General features: G+C 47.3%; 1 protein-coding gene across 2 annotated transcripts in view; it reads right to left on the reverse strand.

Annotated features, from left to right (window-relative positions):
* Positions 1–19311, reverse strand: part of CDH11 (cadherin 11) — a 119917-nt gene that overhangs the window by 39275 nt on the left and 61331 nt on the right. The window contains exon 3 of one of the 2 annotated variants that reach the window (XM_081119670.1): positions 639–1038. The exons of the other annotated variant lie outside the window; for it this stretch is intronic. Coding sequence (XP_080975796.1) covers positions 639–866 — 228 coding nt within the window. The 5' untranslated portion in view covers positions 867–1038. The remainder of the gene's footprint in view (positions 1–638; positions 1039–19311) is intronic. 2 annotated transcript variants of the gene reach the window in all.

Here is a 19311-nt window from a genome sequence, read left to right on the forward strand (position 1 = left end):
CAAACATATTTTGGACTCTTTCTCCCCTTGAACCTTTTTGGAGGGGCCCACGGAGAACGCAGAGTCTGAGCAGTGCCAGGACTCCGCAGCCATCCCATCTGAGTTTTGCCATGCCTGAGCCAAAGCGGACAGAATCCCACCCACTCTTATGACACCTCCATCCTTGGGACCTGCGGACCCAAGGGTGTCACTGTTCCTGATGGCCAGTAGCATTAGGCTCCAGCAAGGGAGACAGACAAACAGACCCTTGCAATACAAAAAGGAAAGCGATGATGAAAGACGCGGAGAGGGTAGGAGGACACAAGGGGAGGGCACCCGGGTGGGGCTGGCATGGCCAGGAGATGCCCCCATCTGGAGAATGGCAAACTACGAATGGCCGTTTCCATTCAGCTCGCTATTGCGCAGCCATTTAGCAGCGTAGCTCTCGTGGCATAAGAGTAAGTGGAAGACAGAAGTGTTCCCAACATGGGTAAGTCTGTGAATTGAGAAAAGAAAGCCTGGAAGGATGTATGAACAGTGTTTTATGGTTCTTAGCGGATGGCCAGACCCTTAGTGTCTTCCCCCCTGGATTTTTTCTGGCGATCCTCTCCCGTGGGGGTGGAGGGAGAGAAACCGCCGTGGAATGCCAGCGGCCTTACCCTGCCCACGAGCACGGGGTCCGGGCCGGTGTACTCCTCGATCACAAAGAACTGGTTCCAGACCCAGCCTCTCTTGGAGCGCTGCAGCACCTGCCCCTCCTTGCCCTTCTCGTGGTGCCCGTGGAACGAGGGCCGCAGGTGGCTCCTCCGCTCGGCGCTGAAGGCCTGGCTCTGGCACAGCATGCCCAGGCACACCAGGGCAGCTTGTAAACAGTAGTTCTCCTTCATTTTTGGTTACGTGGTAGGCACAGGAGAATGCGGCTGTCGCCCCTTCCGCCAACCGTGTGGCGACCTGGCCGACGGTGGCCTCCCCGACGCGTCACGCGGACCTCTCTCGGAAGGGAATGTCTCTGCTCGCTGAGCACATCACGTCAGGGCTGCCCACTTCCCCAGGCGGCTTCTGCAGGCAGAGCAAAGGTCAGATTAGCTACAGGCTCCATCCCGACCTCATCTCAACTCAATTCCTAGTTTCTTACCCATGTTGGACCATGTGAGCACTGCACCCAGGTACTGAGGAGACAGACGTGAGAGATAGTCCCCCATCTCTCAAGAGCTTACCACGTGGTGGGTGAGATAAACATGCACACACACAGAGAGAAACCCCTCAGGATCTGTATGGGGATAAAACGTGTGCTGTGGAGTCCAGCTGCCCAGGTCCGAGTGCCAGTTTTACCACTTCCTGGCTATGGGTTTGGAGTAAGCTAACTGACTCATACTCACTGCAAGGCAGACAAGGGGATTAAACGAGTAATGCCCCTAAGTCTCACGCCATGCCTGGTACACAGTAAGCACTCCATATTTACATTATTATTCATCATAATTGTGCTTGGGTAGGTTTTTGTAATAATAGAAAAACTTAGGGCATCATGGGAGTCCGGGAGAGGAACATATGATTGATGGGGACTGAGAATGGAGATGGCTCTCACGTTACCAGTTCTAATTGCGTCATAGGGGCACGTGGTTCTAGATGCTTTGCCACCTCCCCCTCGGGAGTGGATTGTTAACAATGCCACCAGGAGTGATCTTACCTCATCCCACCTCCTTTGCCTGAAACCTCTGGCCCCACTTGCATCTCTCTCTCCCCACTTGGTGGGACCTAAGCTAGTGACAGGGGAAGCAACGAGATGGACTTTTGGTTTTGGTGTCTCTCAACCTACAATGCATCTCAGTGGTTGGGATTATATCTTACTCATGACTACGTGTCCAGCGAGCGAGTTCCCCAAAGCAGGCTATTCATGGAAGGGTGAAGTATGATTTGAACCACATGCTTACAGTTCAAACTTGATATCGCCACCATAGGATCTCAAGAAGAAATAGAAAGGAAAGAACATATGGTGCAATAAGATCCCTGCCCATTTCACAGCACGCCAGGTATTAAGTGTTCATTCACATGGTGATAAATTATTCTCGCATACAAACTGTGAAATGTATTTGAAAGGAAGGGTTTAATTAAAGTTGATATTTCTGCACCTCTCTTCTGGCTGCCATTTTGCTGTAAAGCACAATTATTTCTGACACTAAAAGTGTTGCCACAGATGACAACTTTTTTCATTTCCTTTAAAAAAAAAAAAAAAAATTCTACCTCGATACTAATGAACTTAAGAGCTTCCACATGACCAAGAAATAAAAAGCCTTTTGTTGGAAAGATGAAATTGTCTATTTTCTTCTGTTGGAAATACCAGCAAAACCTACTTGCCTTTAAAAGTAATTCATGGGGCCCATTATTTGTAAGTGCTTATGTGACTATGTGACATACAGTGTTGTGTTAATGATCAGTCTCAGGTATGTATAAGATTAATTTTCAGACATGACTTTTTTAATTTATTCAATTTCAGAATGAAAATTTACTTAGACGCTTTTTATAGCCATTATATATTCATCTAACAAATAAGTTTCTATAACAAACTTATGAATAGGTACCGTGAGTATCCTTATTTTAAAGGGTGAGGAAACTGAGGCCCAGGAAAATTAGTCAGCTTGTGCAAGGCTCTGCTTCTAATAAAGAGCAGAGCTAGAATCTGAACCAGAATCACATCTGGCTGTGGAGTATGTATTCTCAACAAGTGATCAATACCCACTTGCCATTTGTTTGCGTTTGAAGTTCACAAGGAAATGCTATGGTCACTGTGATAAAAACAGCAGCCTAGATGCCACCTAAAGTAAACCAATATTAGGACTTGATGTCTGCTAATAACATGACTATGACGACAATAATAATAATAATAATTAACGTTTATTATTATATGCCTAATACTCTTCTAAATGCTTTCAATGAGTTGAGTCAATAAAGTTTCACAGTAACCCTACACGGCAGTGATACTGTTATCCTCGCTGTGCGGGGAAGTGGTCTGAGGCACAGTGAGAGTGAGTAACTGGTCTGGGGTCACAGAGCCAGCAAGTGGAGGAGCTGGGATCTGAGCCCTGGAGGGTTGGCTCCAGGACCTGCATTCTATCCCTTACAATCCTATCAAAATAAAGCCTCTCTGAGAGAAGATTGCATTTCAAATGTAGACACCCATCCCCATACACATACAATAGCCTTACGATGAAAATAATTTAAGTTTCGATGGCACCAGTGATTGGGGAGGGGTGAGAAGATGGGAGTAATACTGTGACTAACATATTAAAACCAAACCAGAAATAGGAAGACAAAATATTTTATGGCAATGACCGAAGTGAAGATGCATAGAAGATATTTACATCCGTCCATCCCAATGCAGTAGGGCCAGGTCCTTAAACAGCACCATTCAACAAAAGTGAATCTTTGCTACTTATTTTTAAACCCGTTTCAGAATTTCTAAATATATGGGTTAAAACACGATGTGTTTAGGGAGATTTTTTTTTTTATCTCTTTTTTAGAAAGGCTTTTAAAATCTAGAGATCTGATAGATGTATTCAGTGGTAGGGAGTTTATAGGAATCAGGCATGAAAATGAATAGGAGACTGCCCTCCTAAGAAGCCCCTGATGTTGGTAATAATTAGGAAATTATATCAGTGTTCTAACAGGTTTTATAAAAGACCCACCCCCAAGGTGGTTTTCGAACAGTCCTTCCATTAAAGCACTTCCACCCTGGCTGGTTTGGCTGTGGTTAGAGTGTCGACCCACAGTCCGAAGGGTCACAGGTTCAGTTCCTCGTCAAGGGCATGCACCTAGGTTGCAGATTCTCCCTGCCCCAGTAAGGGTGTGTGCAGGAGACAACCAATCGGTGTGTCTCTCCCACACCGATGTTTCTCTCTCTCTCCCCACCCCTTCCTCCTTCCCTGCTGCTCTCTCTCTCTGAAAAAGCAATGGAAAAATAATAGCGCTTTCTAACCATACGCCGGGATGCGTAAGCATTGAGGTTCTACAGAAACATACAGCGACTTTATTTTACGATTGGAGCATATTGCTTGGACAGAAAAATAAATATTGCTGAAAGTCACGGGAGTAATAACATGACGGGAAAATGGATTTGCAAAACCACCAGCTCTAAGTGGAAGGCTCGCCCTTGTATCTCAAGAGCAGATCGCCCGTCATAAGCTACTGCGCCTTGAGCATAAAACTCCCTCGCTGTGCCTGCTTTTGTCTCCGTAAAAGGAAATGACATATATGGGTGTTTAAGTATATTCGGACTCCTGCTGGAAACTGTTACCGGGTGGAGAAAGAAAGACGAAAGCACTTAGTGGAAAGCAAGCGGCTTTGGTTTTTCAGGTTTCTCCTCCCCACAGAGCGGGAAGGATCAGGCAGGCTGCCCTGTTCTTTTCATTTCCAGGGCGGTGATTTACAGCTTGAGACGTGTTATCATTGCATTAGGATATTACCGAGGCCCGCGCCGGAGCTGCAAACCCCACTCTGTGTGTGGGGTCCCCGTGTTGGTGTTGGGGAGCCCAGGGGCTCTGGTCTCCACTGCAACAAACACAGCTTTGTAACCAATCGGATTCCGTTATGCAAATTAATTCCAGCCTAGTTTACTCCCCCTCAGATCTCATCGCTCAGCACTGAGCTGGTCTATGGTTTCAAATCAAATCACAGGAATTATGCCATGTCTGTGGAAATCACCGAGAGTGGGAGAGGAAGCGTGAAAGGACCCCCTGAATCACATTGCTTATCCTCTGATTTCTACACTTGGAACAGAGCATAGGCTTGGGGTAATCATCGCTTCTGCTCCCGTGTCAAATACACAGCAGAGCTGGCAAAAGGGTCAGTGGGCACGCTGCTGAGCACTCTGCTGCGGAATTCAGATGCTAAGGTGTGCAGCAAGTAGGGTCCCTTTTCATTGACCAGGATGTTCTCCAAGGGCGGGTGGAAATGTTGAAACTGCTCCAGGGTAAGTCTGATTCTCTGCTTCTGGAGAAATAGAGACCCACAGGAGGTCAGCACTGGAGGTGTGAAATTCACTCACTGCCTGGTGCTGGGCAGACCTGGGTCCAAATCCTGGTTTTATCACTAACAGGCTACATAGAATTAGGTAATGACAGTGAGGATTAGTCTTGGCCAGGTGCATGACTTTTCTAGTGCTGGGCAGTCTGCTCAGGGCATGGTCCGCACCATTTTGTTTTATTTTCACCACAATTTTATGGAAATATCACACACATTTTATCTAGGAGGAAACGAGGCTCAGAGTGGTTGAGTAAATCACCCAGGGATACACCCCGAATCACTGCAAAGCATGTATAGTTCAAATTCACGTTTATGTGGCTGCAAAACCCAAGCTTTGGCTTTCCCTGGCTCCCAAAATCTGGGAGTCCATGTTCCTCATCTTCAGTACAAAGAAACTGTGTGATCCATCTCCAAGGATCATCTCAGCTCCAGAACTGTATTTGGGACTGAGTTATCATCTCCGTCAGGATGTGAATGTCGTTCTCAGGCTCTCCTGGCCACAAAGGATCATAGGAATTTCCCCCTTCAGTCTGCAGACCCCAAACCTACGGAATCATTCAGTGATCATTTATTTATCTTTTCAAGTAATTAAATCATCTTCAAACGATAAGACTGTTAAATACAACGTGTGCAACGAAGAGCTTATTATCTGTGCTTTACTCAATCAACCTGAAGGTAGTATTGTTTTTCTCAGTGTAATATTTTTAAATGTTAATCATGAAGATGGAGAACATATACCAACACATACAGGAGGTAACGCTGTCAGCAGTGCCATTGCAGACTGTAAATAAACACTCTATGAATATATGGAGAGAGAGAGATTTTATTTCCAGTTTTTCTTTTGCATGAGCTAAAATACCTGAGGGCAGATTAGGGCAACAAATGGCAAGGGTCAACCCATGCTCAACATAATGAGTCCTCATCTGTGGCATCAAAGCCTGGATGTAGATTTCCCTTTGTCTCAGAGCAGGGAACATCCACACGGCATGCTTTATTTGCCCGTCTCTTCATTCAGCAGTAACTTTCCATAGTGCCAGGCCTGGGTTGGAACTTGGGGATACACGGCTGCCATGAGTCTCTGATCTCTAGGCTCTACTCAAGCAATGGTGGGACAACCGTCTAAGCAGATGAACGATGGTATGATGCAATGGGCACAAGCAAGACCATGTATAGGGCCACAGAGGAATCGGTGACCATCTCTCTGCAGGTGAATTTGCATCATGTCCCTCCAGTTTTCTCATATTTGCTTCCTCCAGCCTTTTCCAAGTAAACAACTATATCCATAATCTCCAACGTCTAGTCCTGTGATGACCAAACCTTAAACTGATCACCAAGCGTTTCAATCTGGGTGAGCCAGATTAACTGGAGAATTTGAATTCACAGAGAACCGCTTTCCACAACGTCTGTTTTCTAAAGAATAAACAATAAGAGGGGGAATTACCCCAACGAGGCCTTAATAAATGACAAGGGCCTGATGTGGCTTTTTTTGGATTTTGTGTGTTTGTTTTTTTTTAAATAATTACAAAAGTGAAGGCAGAGAGAACCTCCACTCACCACCGCTGAGCGCCTTCCGAATTCTGAGAAGTGCAGCCGGTGTCCCCAGGCCAGGGCGGCCCATGCGCACCCACCCAGCCTAGTCAGCCACGGACAGGGGTGAGGGCTCCCGAAAGCCAGGCTGCTCCCAAGTACTGGAAGCCTGACGCCTACCAGAGTGTGGGGGGCTGTTCCAGAGGCCTCTTTCTAATGCATCTCCCTGAACCACCTTACCACACTAAGAGTAAACTCTGCCACATTTGTAAATGACCTTTTTCATTTGTATCCCTCATACCACAGAGGGTCCCCCCCCTCTTATTTTAGAAAGAACACACCAACAATAGCTCCGTAATGATCTCATTGTGGTTTCAAATAATCCGATCTTTGAAGCCCAGTTCTTTCTTTTCAAAGGTATTAGCGTCATTTATCAAAAGGAATGGGATTTTTTTTTTTTTTTTAAGTTAAGGATTAAATAAAAGTAATGGAATACAGCGAACTAGTCAAGTGCCTTGTGCACGTGCAGGGCGATTTCTGAAGCGTGCACCAAACACTCTCAGACGAACAGGACTTTCAAAGACAGCATGAAGTGTCTTTTGTGGGTCTTAGATAAAACGGATCAGTTAATTAGATTCTCCATAATCCCAGGTTAATCCTATTGTGAATGACAGACTTGAGTTTTGACTTGCCTGGCAGAAACATCTATTGCAACAAATGGGAAAAAATATACCTTATTTATAATTCACGACTGGAATCATTACCATAAAAAGACACCCCCCCCTTTCCCCTGGCCCATATGGCTCAGTGGTTAGAGTATTGGCCCGACTACTGAAGGGCCTTGGGTTCTATTCCTAGTCAAGGGCATGTACCTGGGTTGCAGTTCATTCCCCATACCCAGTTGGGGTGCATGCGGGGGGCAACCAATCGATGTGTCTCTCTCACATCAATGCTTCTCCTTCTTTCTCTCTCTCTTCCCCTCCCTCCCTTCCCCTTTCTGAAAAGCAATGGGGAAAAAAACCCTCTGGTGACGATTAACAACAACAACAAAAAATAAGAGAGAGAGACCCTCACTCCTGCTCCCTCCCCTAGGTGGAAGTGACCAGTTCCACTCCTTTGTACCACATAGTCCTTTTAAATAATGTAATACAGCACTTCCTCTCCCTAGGATATGTGAAGTTCCCGAAGATTCGGGAACACAGCTGGCTCCTCGCTGAGTTCCTAGCCAGCGAGAACGGTGATGTACACAGCCGGCACGGCCTCTGTCCGTCCTGGAGCTTAACACTTAGACCAGTGTCTCTAGAACTTGACTGCTCATGAGAATGAACAAGGGAATCTTAAAAATCCCATTGCTCGGGCTTTACTCTAAGCCAGTTAAAATCAATGAAAACCTGGAATCAGTATTTTTGAAATTCTCCAAGTGGGTTCCACATTCGACCTTGAGAAACATTGGTCTAGCGCCCCACTGTCCAATATGATAACATCCTAAACACAGGCGGCATTTCAAATTTAAGTCAATTAAAATTAAATAAGATGGAACATCTACTTCCTCAAGGGGCTAGTCCCATTTCTAGTGCTCAGTGGTCATTTCAAACACCCAAAAAAGCTCTACTAGTCCGTGTTGGTCTCAGGCATCAATGCATCCTCATTTGAAGCATGGAACGTCTGTCCAGTTAATGAAGGTGCACAAAGAACACTGTCCTAGGCAAAGAACTGCCATGAACTCCAGGCACAATGGCCAGTCACCTGGACCTCAGCTTTCCTACCTGTGAAATGAAGGGCTGGAGAAGGTGGGTGGCTCTCCAAATGTTAATTGTTTTATCCCCTAAAAATGAAGGAATAAGGGGCTATAATGGGTGGGGACGGCTAGATTGACCGGCCCCACACCCCACAGCCAATAGATTCAGCAAAACGGTGCTTTAAAAAGCAGTTTGGTGACATTAGAAAAAAAAAGGAAAAAAGAAACCGCTTCTGAGATCTTGATACCTAACAGACTTGCTGTCTCAGCCCAGTGGTGGGTTAGGAAATCCCTGCTTCAGTGCCCATAATCTCCTGGTTTAGGGGGGAGGCCCCAGCTCGGGAGACTGTGGGGCCACTGACAGCTGATAACTCACTTCCCAGAACTCTCTGAGTCTGTTTTCTCTTATGGAAAAAAAAAAAAAAAGAGGAATGGTGCCCCACCTCCCCTGCTCCCAAGTTAGCTGGAGGGTCGGATGAGATCATGGACTGGGAAGCCCTTTATAAAGGCATCATGTGGGCTGCCCAGGTGAGAAGGGTGATGAAATGCTGACAGTAGTGGCAACTCAGATTTCTTTGGGTAATTTTTTAAAATTTTGGCTTTTCACCTTGAGGAGTGTGGGTTGTAGGCCAATGTAAATGACTTGTTATTATAACATTACAGAAAGGAGATGTGATTTCACTCCTTTTCTCTGAGAGGGACGTGAAACCTGCCAGATGCTGCAAATGAGTTCTTTCACGGCCATGGGCATCCTTTTGTTGGCCTGCGGACACAAAGGGATCCTGTAGTGTTGACTTGTGACGCCAACTTGGGCGCTAGCTCCTGGGCTGGGGGACGGTGTGGCAGGGAGAAGGGGCCGTGGCGACTCCTACAAGGCAAGCTGTGAGAACATCCTAGGGCTCAGGCTCAATAAGGGTGCAGCCCAGAGGTCCCTCTGCAGAGGCCATGGGGCTCTCAATTGTCCTTGGTATAGGATAAAGATGGAGCAGTGACAGAGAGTGTGGGCAAAGCTGGACAAAGCTGCCAGGGGCCTGTCACATGAGGTGGCACGGGCCTTCCTGACCTGGCAGGTTCCAGGAGGCCATCTTTGCAAACCTCTCCTTGGCCAGAATCAAACCCCTGACCCTTCAGTCCTCAGACCGACGCTCTAACCACTGAGCAACACCGGCTAGGGCTCCTGGGAAGGTTTTGTTTCTTCCTGGGGATGCACAGAACTCAGCTAGGTTTCGTTCCACGTAGCAACCCATTTAAGAAATACTTGTGGAGACTAGGATTTCTGCAATCGTTCGATGCTATGAATTTAGTGAAACATGTTCTTTGCCTCAAGGAACTCACAGGCTTCAGGAATTTTTAGAAAGCTGGTATTTCACCCAAGGGTCTTGCATCCTGCACTTCAAACACCGCCAGCTCCTTTCATGTTTCCTTGGAGGAAATGCCCCCGCCCTTCCCCAGGTGTTCTCTCGCCTGCCCAAATCTTCCAGATAGTCCTCCAATGAATGAATCATGATTTCAAACCTCTCCCTCAGAACGGTTTCCACATTAGAACAACATTTTGCTCTACACCCTTCGCTGCCTCACCCTCCAAAGGTGCTAATGACTAATAAAATGCGAGCGGTGCAGGGAACTGTGGGAGGCCAGCCAGACAATAAATATCTCCTAACAAAAGGCACCAGGCCGGCATGAGGCAGCTCTGGGAGATCTCATGAGCTAATCATTGTCGGAAAGATTAGGTATGTCGCTCACGAAAGGAGGAGTTATGTGGCGGTGGAGGCAGGTCCCACAAATCAATATTTCCTCCAAGGGCATAAAGGTGAGGCCCAGAATTACTCTCTGACAGGAAGAGCGGCTGTTACCCACCCCGGCTCACAGCCCTGGTCCCTTCAGAACCCACACTCGCTGCAAAGGAGATTCAACCCTGTTTTCAACAGCAAATGAAAAGGAGGTGACACTAGCTTGTTTCTCTTTTTTCTTTTTGTTAGAAAATTACATAAACAAACAAAATAATCTCAAACTCTGAAATTCATGGAGGTGCCCATTCTTTTCCCCGTGATGGACACTCTTTGTACCTACCCACATCAAGGACTCTGAAATCTTAATAGTTTCTACTGCCTTAGAGTTATTCTAGCTATCTCCCCCACACACCCATCCATGCCTGGGCCTCCTTGCCCTCCCCTTCCCCTTTCTGCAGCTGAGGTAGCCCAGCAGGCCCTATGGCTGAGTCTTTGCAAGGTGCTGCCAAATCCCGCTCAGCCCTTTGTTTGTGCTCCCACCTTTACTACCGATTGCAAAGATGGGAGGTCAATTGGCCATGCAGAAATAGCCAAGTGTCCGTAATTTGGGGGTCCCTCTCCACCTCAGGCGTTCATTTTCCATCCGGACGCATTATGCCCTCAGAACTTTTAGCAGCAGCAGAGAGCCTAAGACTGAGACCTGGGCTGGGTGTGTGACTACTGTGGGGAAAACGGAAACAAAAACAAGCCCCTCTGTCCCACCTTCAAGGGTTGGTGGTGGATGGCAGGGGGCAGGGAGTAAAGTGAAAGAATGTTGGATTGCACATCTACAATGTTAGACCTTGAAATAGAGCGTGAGTGATACTCGCTCCTTGTGAGGTAGGCAAATGAGACCAGAATCAGACAACTTTTTGTTCCCCAACTTCTGACATCAGGTAAAATGGCATAACCTAAATTTGACCCCTGCTACAAGAAATAAGCCCAAATACAGGTGCCAAGCGTTCTCTAGATCCCCAGGGAAAACAGCTAAAGAAAAGCGGCTCATGATATAACAGAGGTGGCGCCTATGCAAAGAAGGAAATTAATTTCTGCTGATTTCCCCTGATCTGTACCGCATGTACCAAATCACAGCCCTCTTTGCAAAATTAAGGGCATTAGTTATCTCTCCATTCAGCCCGAGTGGCATTATACTTGCAGACATTCCATGCTCAGCTGAGGAATATCAAGTTTTTACAAAATCATTCATCAGGAGGTGAGACCTCACCGTGATTAGCGCTTCAATAAGAAGCCTGGGACTAAATGGAGAGTAAGCATGCGATCCAGCGGCAATTAGGCATCCTCCAGACAGCCATGCTTTTTCTCAGACCAATCCAGTTAAAGCAAATGAGACTTTTTTTTTCTTTCTTTTTTTTCCCCTGCTGTGAAATGAACTGCCTTAAATAACTGATGAGGTGACAGTAAACCCGTTTAAAAAAAAAAAAAAAAAAGTTTTTCCATTAAGTGAAGCTTAATTAAACAGAGCACAGGGTAATAGCTCTTCCACCTAATGAGGGATGCACCCTGCTTGAATCACCCTACGCGCAGGGCTAGGTCTGGGAGGCCCGTGATGAGACCCCCACCAGTAAACTAGAGCGGAAAAAACACATACGGACTTTAAGAAATCACACGCCACTTTGCAAAGCAGCGGATGAACTGGAGATGTGCACAAGTGAAAAAAGTTAGTTAAATATTAATATGCGTGCCCTAGCCAGTTCTTCCCAGTGGTTACAGCATCAGCCTGTGGACTGAAGGGTCTTGGGTTTGATTCTGCTCAAGAGCAAGTACCTTGGTTGCAGGCTGGATCCCTGGCCCTGGTTGGGGAGCGTGTGGGAGGCAACCAATCGATGTGTCTCTCTCACATAGATGTTTCTCTCTCTCTCTCTCCCTTCCACTGTCTCTGAAAAGCAATGGAAAAAATATCCTCAAGTGAGGACTGAAATGTATATGTTGCCAGTGGCCTTCTCTTTAGATTGACCCAGAATGATGAAGCTCCACCTTCAGTTATCCCTTTAATGAGCCATTGGAATGATTGATAAAGGTTTAGGTGCAGTGCTGTGAGGATCCAGTGACTGCACTTCTCCAAAGGCCCCGTCTGTGCTCCATGAGGACGGGGCTCCTGCATTTGTTCATCAGCGTATCTCCAGCAGGTAGCATGGTAAGGAGCCCAGGGGAGGCATTCAGTGAATACTTGTTGAAGGAATATGTGAGAAAAAGACTTACACGGGACACATTCATGTCTAACATGGTAATATAGAAATGAGCTTGGATGGTATTATGGGTCTAACTGTGTGCCCTCCCCCACCAAACTGTTGAGGTTTTAACCCCCACCCAGTACCTGTGAAGGTGACCTTTTTTGGCAGTAGGGTCTTTGCAAATGATCAAGTTAAGATGAAGTCATCAGGGGGAACTTCAATCCAATATGACTGTTGGCCTAAAAAAGGGAAATTGGGACACAGGAGGAATGCCACTTTTGAGCCTAGGGATGCTGAGGCTACCAGAGGCCAGGAGGAAGGCAGGGCACTGATTTTGTTCCTAGTCACACTCCCCCAGGTGAACTGCACCCTGCGAGTTGGGAGGTTCTGCTATGGCCATAGGGACTGAGTTCAAAGCCAACCTCTGCCCTTCCTTATGTGCCCTCGTCTGTAAAATGAGGGTAATCCTATAGCATTTCCCCTTGGGTGGTTGTGAAGATTAAAGGAGTGAAGTGCTGACACTTCTTTGTAGCATGTTGTAAGTGCTCAATAAATACTACCTGTCATTATGATCAGCATTAAAACCTTGGCCATTAGAACGAATAGTGTTGAGGTCAATTTTATATTTCTCTGGTTTGTCATCAAAGCAGTGTGGACATGGCTGTACCTGGACTGTCCACATGGAGTTGACTGGTAAAGTAGGGTCCCTGGAGTCCAGGTAGCCCCTCACCATGTGGGGGACATGACTAGGAATTCCTGCTGTTGGCACTCACTGGCTTTACCAGGTTGTCTTCCAGTCCATTCCACCCCCCACCCAACCTCCCACACAGAGATTTATCAAGGGGAGGTGGTGGAGTCAGCAAAGACCTGGCCATGCTGGAACTAGTCTTGGAGGCCTGAAGGTCAGCAGAGTGAGTCAAGTGCTGGGAGGTGAACTGCAGAGCTGGAGTGGCAGTGACCTTGGTGAGGATCCTGGGAGCCCAGCTGATGGTGAGGGCTCAAGCACTAATTAGAGTTGAGGGGCCTAAGGCAAAAGAGAGAACACCTATCAATTGGGGGGGGGGCAGCATTAGGAGGTTTCCAGGTACCCTGTACTAGGTAATGTGCCCAGCGTTTGTTTTTGTGTGTGTGTTTTTAATATGTCTTTATTGATTTCAGAGAGAGGAAAGGAGAGGGAGAGAGAGAGGGAGAGAGAGAAACATCAATGATAAGAGAGTCATTGATCAGCTGCCTCCTGCACACCCCCCTACTGGGGATCAAGCCTAAAACCCAGGCATGTGCCCTGACCGGGAATCGAACATTGATCTCCTGGGTCATAGGTCGATGCTCAACCCCTAGGCCATGCCAGCCGGGCATGTGCCCAGGGTTTTATGATCATTTTCTTATTTACTCCTTACAACTCAGTGAGGTAGGTCCTAAGATCTTTAGTTTACAATTGAGAAAAATGAGGCTCAGACGACCTTTGATGACTCAGGGCAAAGTCACACATCCATTGGGACCACAGCACTGTCCTAGCCCACCACTGTGCTCACTGCCTGCTGGCATCTGCTGAGCTGCCCAGCGGGGAATCTGCTCTCAGTGGGGGCTAAGAATACTTAAATCAGATTGAAGACAGAGTTCTCAAACCCATCTGCTGATAGTTTATAGCTATATATTTAAAAAGGCATAAGTGCTGTTTGAATACCAGTAGCATGCGTCCCTAATTTTCAGCATTGTTTATGAAATGCCTGGAGGAGAGCAATTACAATAATTCATACTTCACAGCACTCTGTAATTTGCAAAGGGCTTTCGCCAGCCCTAGCTCGGTTCACACTTCCCCGCAGACAAAGGTAAGGGTTATTGCTGTCCTTGCTTTACGGATGGAGAGGGAAGGAACTGTCACACTCTTTAATGCCCAGAGACATCCGTGAAGATATAAGGCTGCTCTCTGAAAGGCTAGAATCCTGCCCCGAGGAAGGAAAAAATCTTCCTTGAGGGGAATGTAGTTTCCGTTTGGGAGCGGATCGCTCCAACATCAGCCCCAGTCCCGCGCTCAGTCGGCTCAGCTCGGCTCGCTTCGTGTCCAGGACACAGCTGGTTAATAAGTATTAATCTGAGGGTGCCTCACAATCACTGGGTGTTTACTCCTCGCTGAATGCTGTGCTGAGCCTTCCGCGTGCTTTGTTTCCTTAATCCACACACACAGCCCCGGGTTTTTTTTTACCATGTTATCCTGAATTTATCAATGAAGAAACTGAAGCTCCGAGAGGTTAACTTGCCCAAGGTCACACAGTGAGTGACCCCGGCCATCTGATGGGAGAGATTTCACTTTTGACAATGCGATGTTGAGGTGGGCAGCCTTTCTCACAACGGAAATATTCGATGGGGTTTGTGTATTTTTTCTCCACCCCACCTCCCTGCCCCCAGGGCCTCTTGGCTTTCACGGTGGCATCTACCAGGTCAGAGATGTGAGATGTGCTCTATTCCAGGCTCGACTTCACTGTCCTCGGGCCTCTCAGAGACACCGACTCTGACCCTGCACCTGCTTGCAGGTGCCCGCTCTCCTCCTGCTCCCCAGGGACCGCATTTTGCGATTAAAGAGGTTGATTTTGTGTAAAGGCATGAACCCAGGCATCCAAATGGAGAGGTTTCAGAGGAATGCAGACACATCTCCTTGGAGCCACAAGTCAGGGCTCACCACCACCCATGCTAAGTGGTATCCCCCCATGCGCTTCACACATCTCATCTCTGGGTTACTTCCATGAGCTTCCAAGATTCTCCCAAGACGGCGTGCTTGCAATTTTAAAAATGATTCAGAACACAAACTTCCAAAATAGTTCCAGAAAGATCATCAGTGACGATGGGGCCACAGGCAGTGTCCTGCAGCTGGGGGGCGGGGGGTGAATTCTGAGGGTAAGAGGGATCAGCAGGGGTGTCGACCTCTCTATCTGTTTGCGATTGTCTGTTACTGGTCTCTCTTTCGGAAAGGATTTGGAAAACAGGGAGTTTGAGAGGAGAAGACAGAGGACTGAGAAGGAGGCAAGACAGGCAGAAGTGATTTCTGCTAGAACCTTGGGGGAACGGGAAAACTCTGAAACAGAATGAACTGTGGCCTTGGATTTCTGTCCATCAGGGAGAGCGGAGACCTGCAAGGGGGCTGACGGAGGGGCCTGTGATGTGTGCATCGCACGGGAAGAAAAGCTGCCAGCTCAGGCTGAGGCAGGGCCTGCTGTTACATAGCTAAGAAGCTCCGTTTTGGATTTGAAGTATTAATTCAATTTCCCTCTCCTCGTGCCACTTCCCAGCTGTGAGGCATCAGGCAAATTACTGAAATTTTTCTCAGGCTCTGTTTTCTCATTTGAAAAACAGAGATGAAACGCTTCCCCACACAGGGTGAAGTGGTGGGAATTCAATGATATAAAGACAGCAGTAAGCATGTGTCTGACACACAGTAGGCTTCTTTCCTTTCCCACTTTTTTTCTCTTCTGTCCTGGAACCATGAATAATGTTGTTTTCAAAACAGAACAAGTCAGCCCCTGCCTTAAGCTTGGAAACCTGAGCTCAAATCCTCACTTATCTGCTGAGCCTCTCATTGCAGAGCGTGCCCAGTGCCAGCCTCTCCAACACGTCCCTGCATAGCCTACCCTGAGCCAGAAGCAGCCACAGGCAGGAACCCTACTGTAGGCTCATGGATGGATGGCTGGAGAGGGTGAGAGCTGTTTCCACTCGGTTGTCATTTTGCAATGGGCAGTTTCCCCCGAGAAGCCGGTGAACATGCCTTAGCACCAACATGTACGTTTTTTGAGTCACTTGTAATCGGTGATTGTAATTCCTAGATTTTCACCAGAAATGAGAACCCCAGAGTCAAGCTCCTCCCATTTACCCCAGTTTACAAATAAGAAAGCTGAGGCTTAGAAAAGCCAAAACTTGGCCAACCCGGCACGGTTGGAGGGAACGTCATTCAGACAAGGCTCTCTCCGCAGGCTGGCTTCCTTCCAGGGCTCAGAGGAGCGGAGGCCTCCAGCCCTGCCAGACAGGAAAACTGGCCCAGCCAGAGCGCCGAGCTGTGGGAATTACAACCGTGGTAACCCCCAGCGCTCTCCTGGAGGAACGCAAGCAAGTGTGATTAGGGGTAATTCTAAGGAAGAAGATACACATCTACTGAGTCATTACTATGTGCTGGGAACCATGTTAGGTATTTCACATGTCTTAGCTCATTTGATCCTTGCAACAGCCCTGTGGACAAGAATAATGCCCTGTCGGTCCCTAAAGATGACCACAGACTAACTCCCAGAACCTGCAAATGTCTTGTCTTGTAGAGCAAAAAGGACTCTGTAGATGTGGCTAAATTTAAAAAAAAAAAAAAAAAGATAACAAAACATGAGCACACCCCGGCCGGTGTGGCTCAGCAGTTGAGCATCAACCTATGGTCCAGGAGATGGCAGTTCGATTCCCAGTCCGGGCACTTGCCTGGGTTTTGGGCTCAACCCACAGTGGGGGGCGTGCAGGAGGCAGCTGATCCAATGACTCTCTCATCATTGATGTTTCTCTCTCTCTCTCCCTCTCCTTTCCTCTCTCGGAAATCAATAAAAACATATTAGAAAAAAAACAAAAACGTGAGCACGAGAGAGTACCTGTTCTGTTCAAAGCCACACAGTTAGACAGAGGCAGAACTGAAACGCCCACCCAGGTGGACTGGCCCTTCCCGTGACACCTCCTGCACCATGCACTGTGCTTCTTCTGTGTTCTGATGGGCATTTGCACAGGCACTGCCCTTCTGCAAAGAGGCGCACCCCGCCCATGTAACTAGCTTGTGGGTCAGCAGAACCCCAGCAGGACTGGGAAGGGGGAGGCTGTGCCTGTTGCCACCTTCATAGGCCAACTCCACAGGAAGTTGGCTCTCCAGCCTAAGGCTGCACGCTCACACTGTCAAAACCTGGCTGCGACCTGGAGTCCATCCATCACTGCCAACCTCTGTCTACACAGCCCCACATTCGGAGATATTTGAAATGCTATAGACTGATGCATCGCCATCACCGCCTCCACCATCTCCCTGGGTCCTGTTCAGGGAGCCCTCTCTGTATGACAGGCATGGGTCTACGTGCATTAGAGGTGATACCTCCTGTAGTTGTCACAAAACCCTTCTAGAGGAGACACCGAGTACTGGGTGATTATAATAATCTTTAAGCATTAATATATTTTTTAAAGTGTTATTTTAACTCCTTTAAAGCTAACAAAACTTTCATGAGATGGGAGAGAGGATGTCTGCAGCTTGGGAAAGATTTCCATTTCATTAATCCCAGTTCCTTTTTACTCCTCGAAGATCTAATTCTATTTACACCGCCTGAATGCAGCCAAACAGTGGGGACTGCCTGGATGGGGCTCCGGCGGGAGGTGGCAAAGAGAGCTTTTGTTTGGATCTCACTGCTCAGGTTAATGCATGGAGATTCCTCCACAGGCTGATTCCCAGGATGCTGTTATTCCACCTTCTGCTGGGGAAGAAAACGTCCCGGGGAAAATAAACTCAATGCAGCAGTATTTACAAACCCTGAGTCAGATTTCCATCCTGTCCAACAGGATGAGACTCTGACCCACTATTTACACTAGTAAGCTGAGAATGACATCAAAAGGTCTCTTATGAGCTGCAGGGGAGACAGTGATTCCAGTGGCTTTAATCTAGATGTGTGCTTTACAATAGAAATAGGCATCTGTTTTGACAGAGGAGAAAGGAAGCAACATTTACTCCTGTTTAATGCATAGGACACCTAATTCTGAGCCTTGTTTCTAAATAGCCGTGGACCCCACATCTCCGTGGTTTCACTGAGACACTTAGCTCGCTCTGGGAGAACAGGGTGCACGTAAGAATCCGGGGAAAGACAGAGCTCTAAATGGAGGTGGGAACACCTTGAATACCTGGAAGAAAGAATGCAGCCTGGAAAAACAGACTTGGTCTCCTGTCTCCTAGAAGGGTACCTCTAGGTCCCTTCTCCTAAGACACACCCACCTCTGCAGCTGCACACTCACCCATAGTGATCGTTCCTCACGGGGATGCTTAAGCAAAGATGAGAGAAAGGGCGAGGCCACTCTGCACAGGCAAATCATTACCACAGTTGTCAAGTGTCACTACTACATTGCAGCATCAGTGTTTCTCTGGGCACCAGTCGGCTGGTGTGGAGGCATCTGAGTGAGCACTGCGGCCAGAAGGGCTGGAGGTGAAGTCCCAGCCTCATTAGCTACCAGCTCTGTGGCTTCTTGAGCAAGGCATGAACATCTGACTCTTCATTTCCTCATATAAAATTTCCTTTCTACCGATGTTTGTCTGCTGCACCCCTTTTCCCTATTCCACTAAGCCCAATTCTCTGAATATATAATAAAATTTACTATAATTTAGCTGTGTAGAACTTAAAGACTATTTCAAAAATTAACAGCTCTGAGATATAACTCACATATCAACAATTCCATCCTTTTCAAGGATATAAGTCAGTGTTTTTTAGTATATCTGCAAAGTTGCATCCCCATCACCACTATCTAATCCCAGAATATTTTCCTTACCCGCCCAAAGGAAACCTGTACCCATTAGCAGCCACTGTATTTAGAACATAGTTTACTGACCAACATCCTGCTAGTCTTCAAGGGCCAAGAAGTCTCTAAAGTCCACACTGAATTACTCCTGAATTTAGGGTCAGTACCAGTGTCAATAAAAAATTTGAAGGACAGCCCTCTGTGGCCCTCAGATTAACGGCTGAAATCTTCCCCACCTTCCCGAATAGATGGTGTGATCCTGGAAGGAAAAAGCCATGTTTCTCACATTGTCTTTCCCCCAGCACCTCAGCTCAGGGCTGAGCACAGAAGTAGGTGCCTGGTAAGCACATGACTTCTGATGGCCGATCGCCACCTCTCCCAAAGACCAGCGTGTCTGTCATCTGTCTGCTTCTCCTGATGTGGATGCCTCCACAAACTATCCTGCTCTGTGATGATTCTCCCCAAAGCATGTGCTGTTAATTTTTCATCTTAATGAACTGTCTGATCGAGTTTAGCAACAGGAACAGTGATAGAAGCACCATGATAATGGCTTATGCCTTGCTATTGTCAGAAAACTCCTCCCCAC

This window comes from Miniopterus schreibersii (assembly GCF_964146895.1).
Source record: "Miniopterus schreibersii genome assembly, chromosome: 18".
Taxonomy (NCBI): domain Eukaryota; kingdom Metazoa; phylum Chordata; class Mammalia; order Chiroptera; family Miniopteridae; genus Miniopterus; species Miniopterus schreibersii.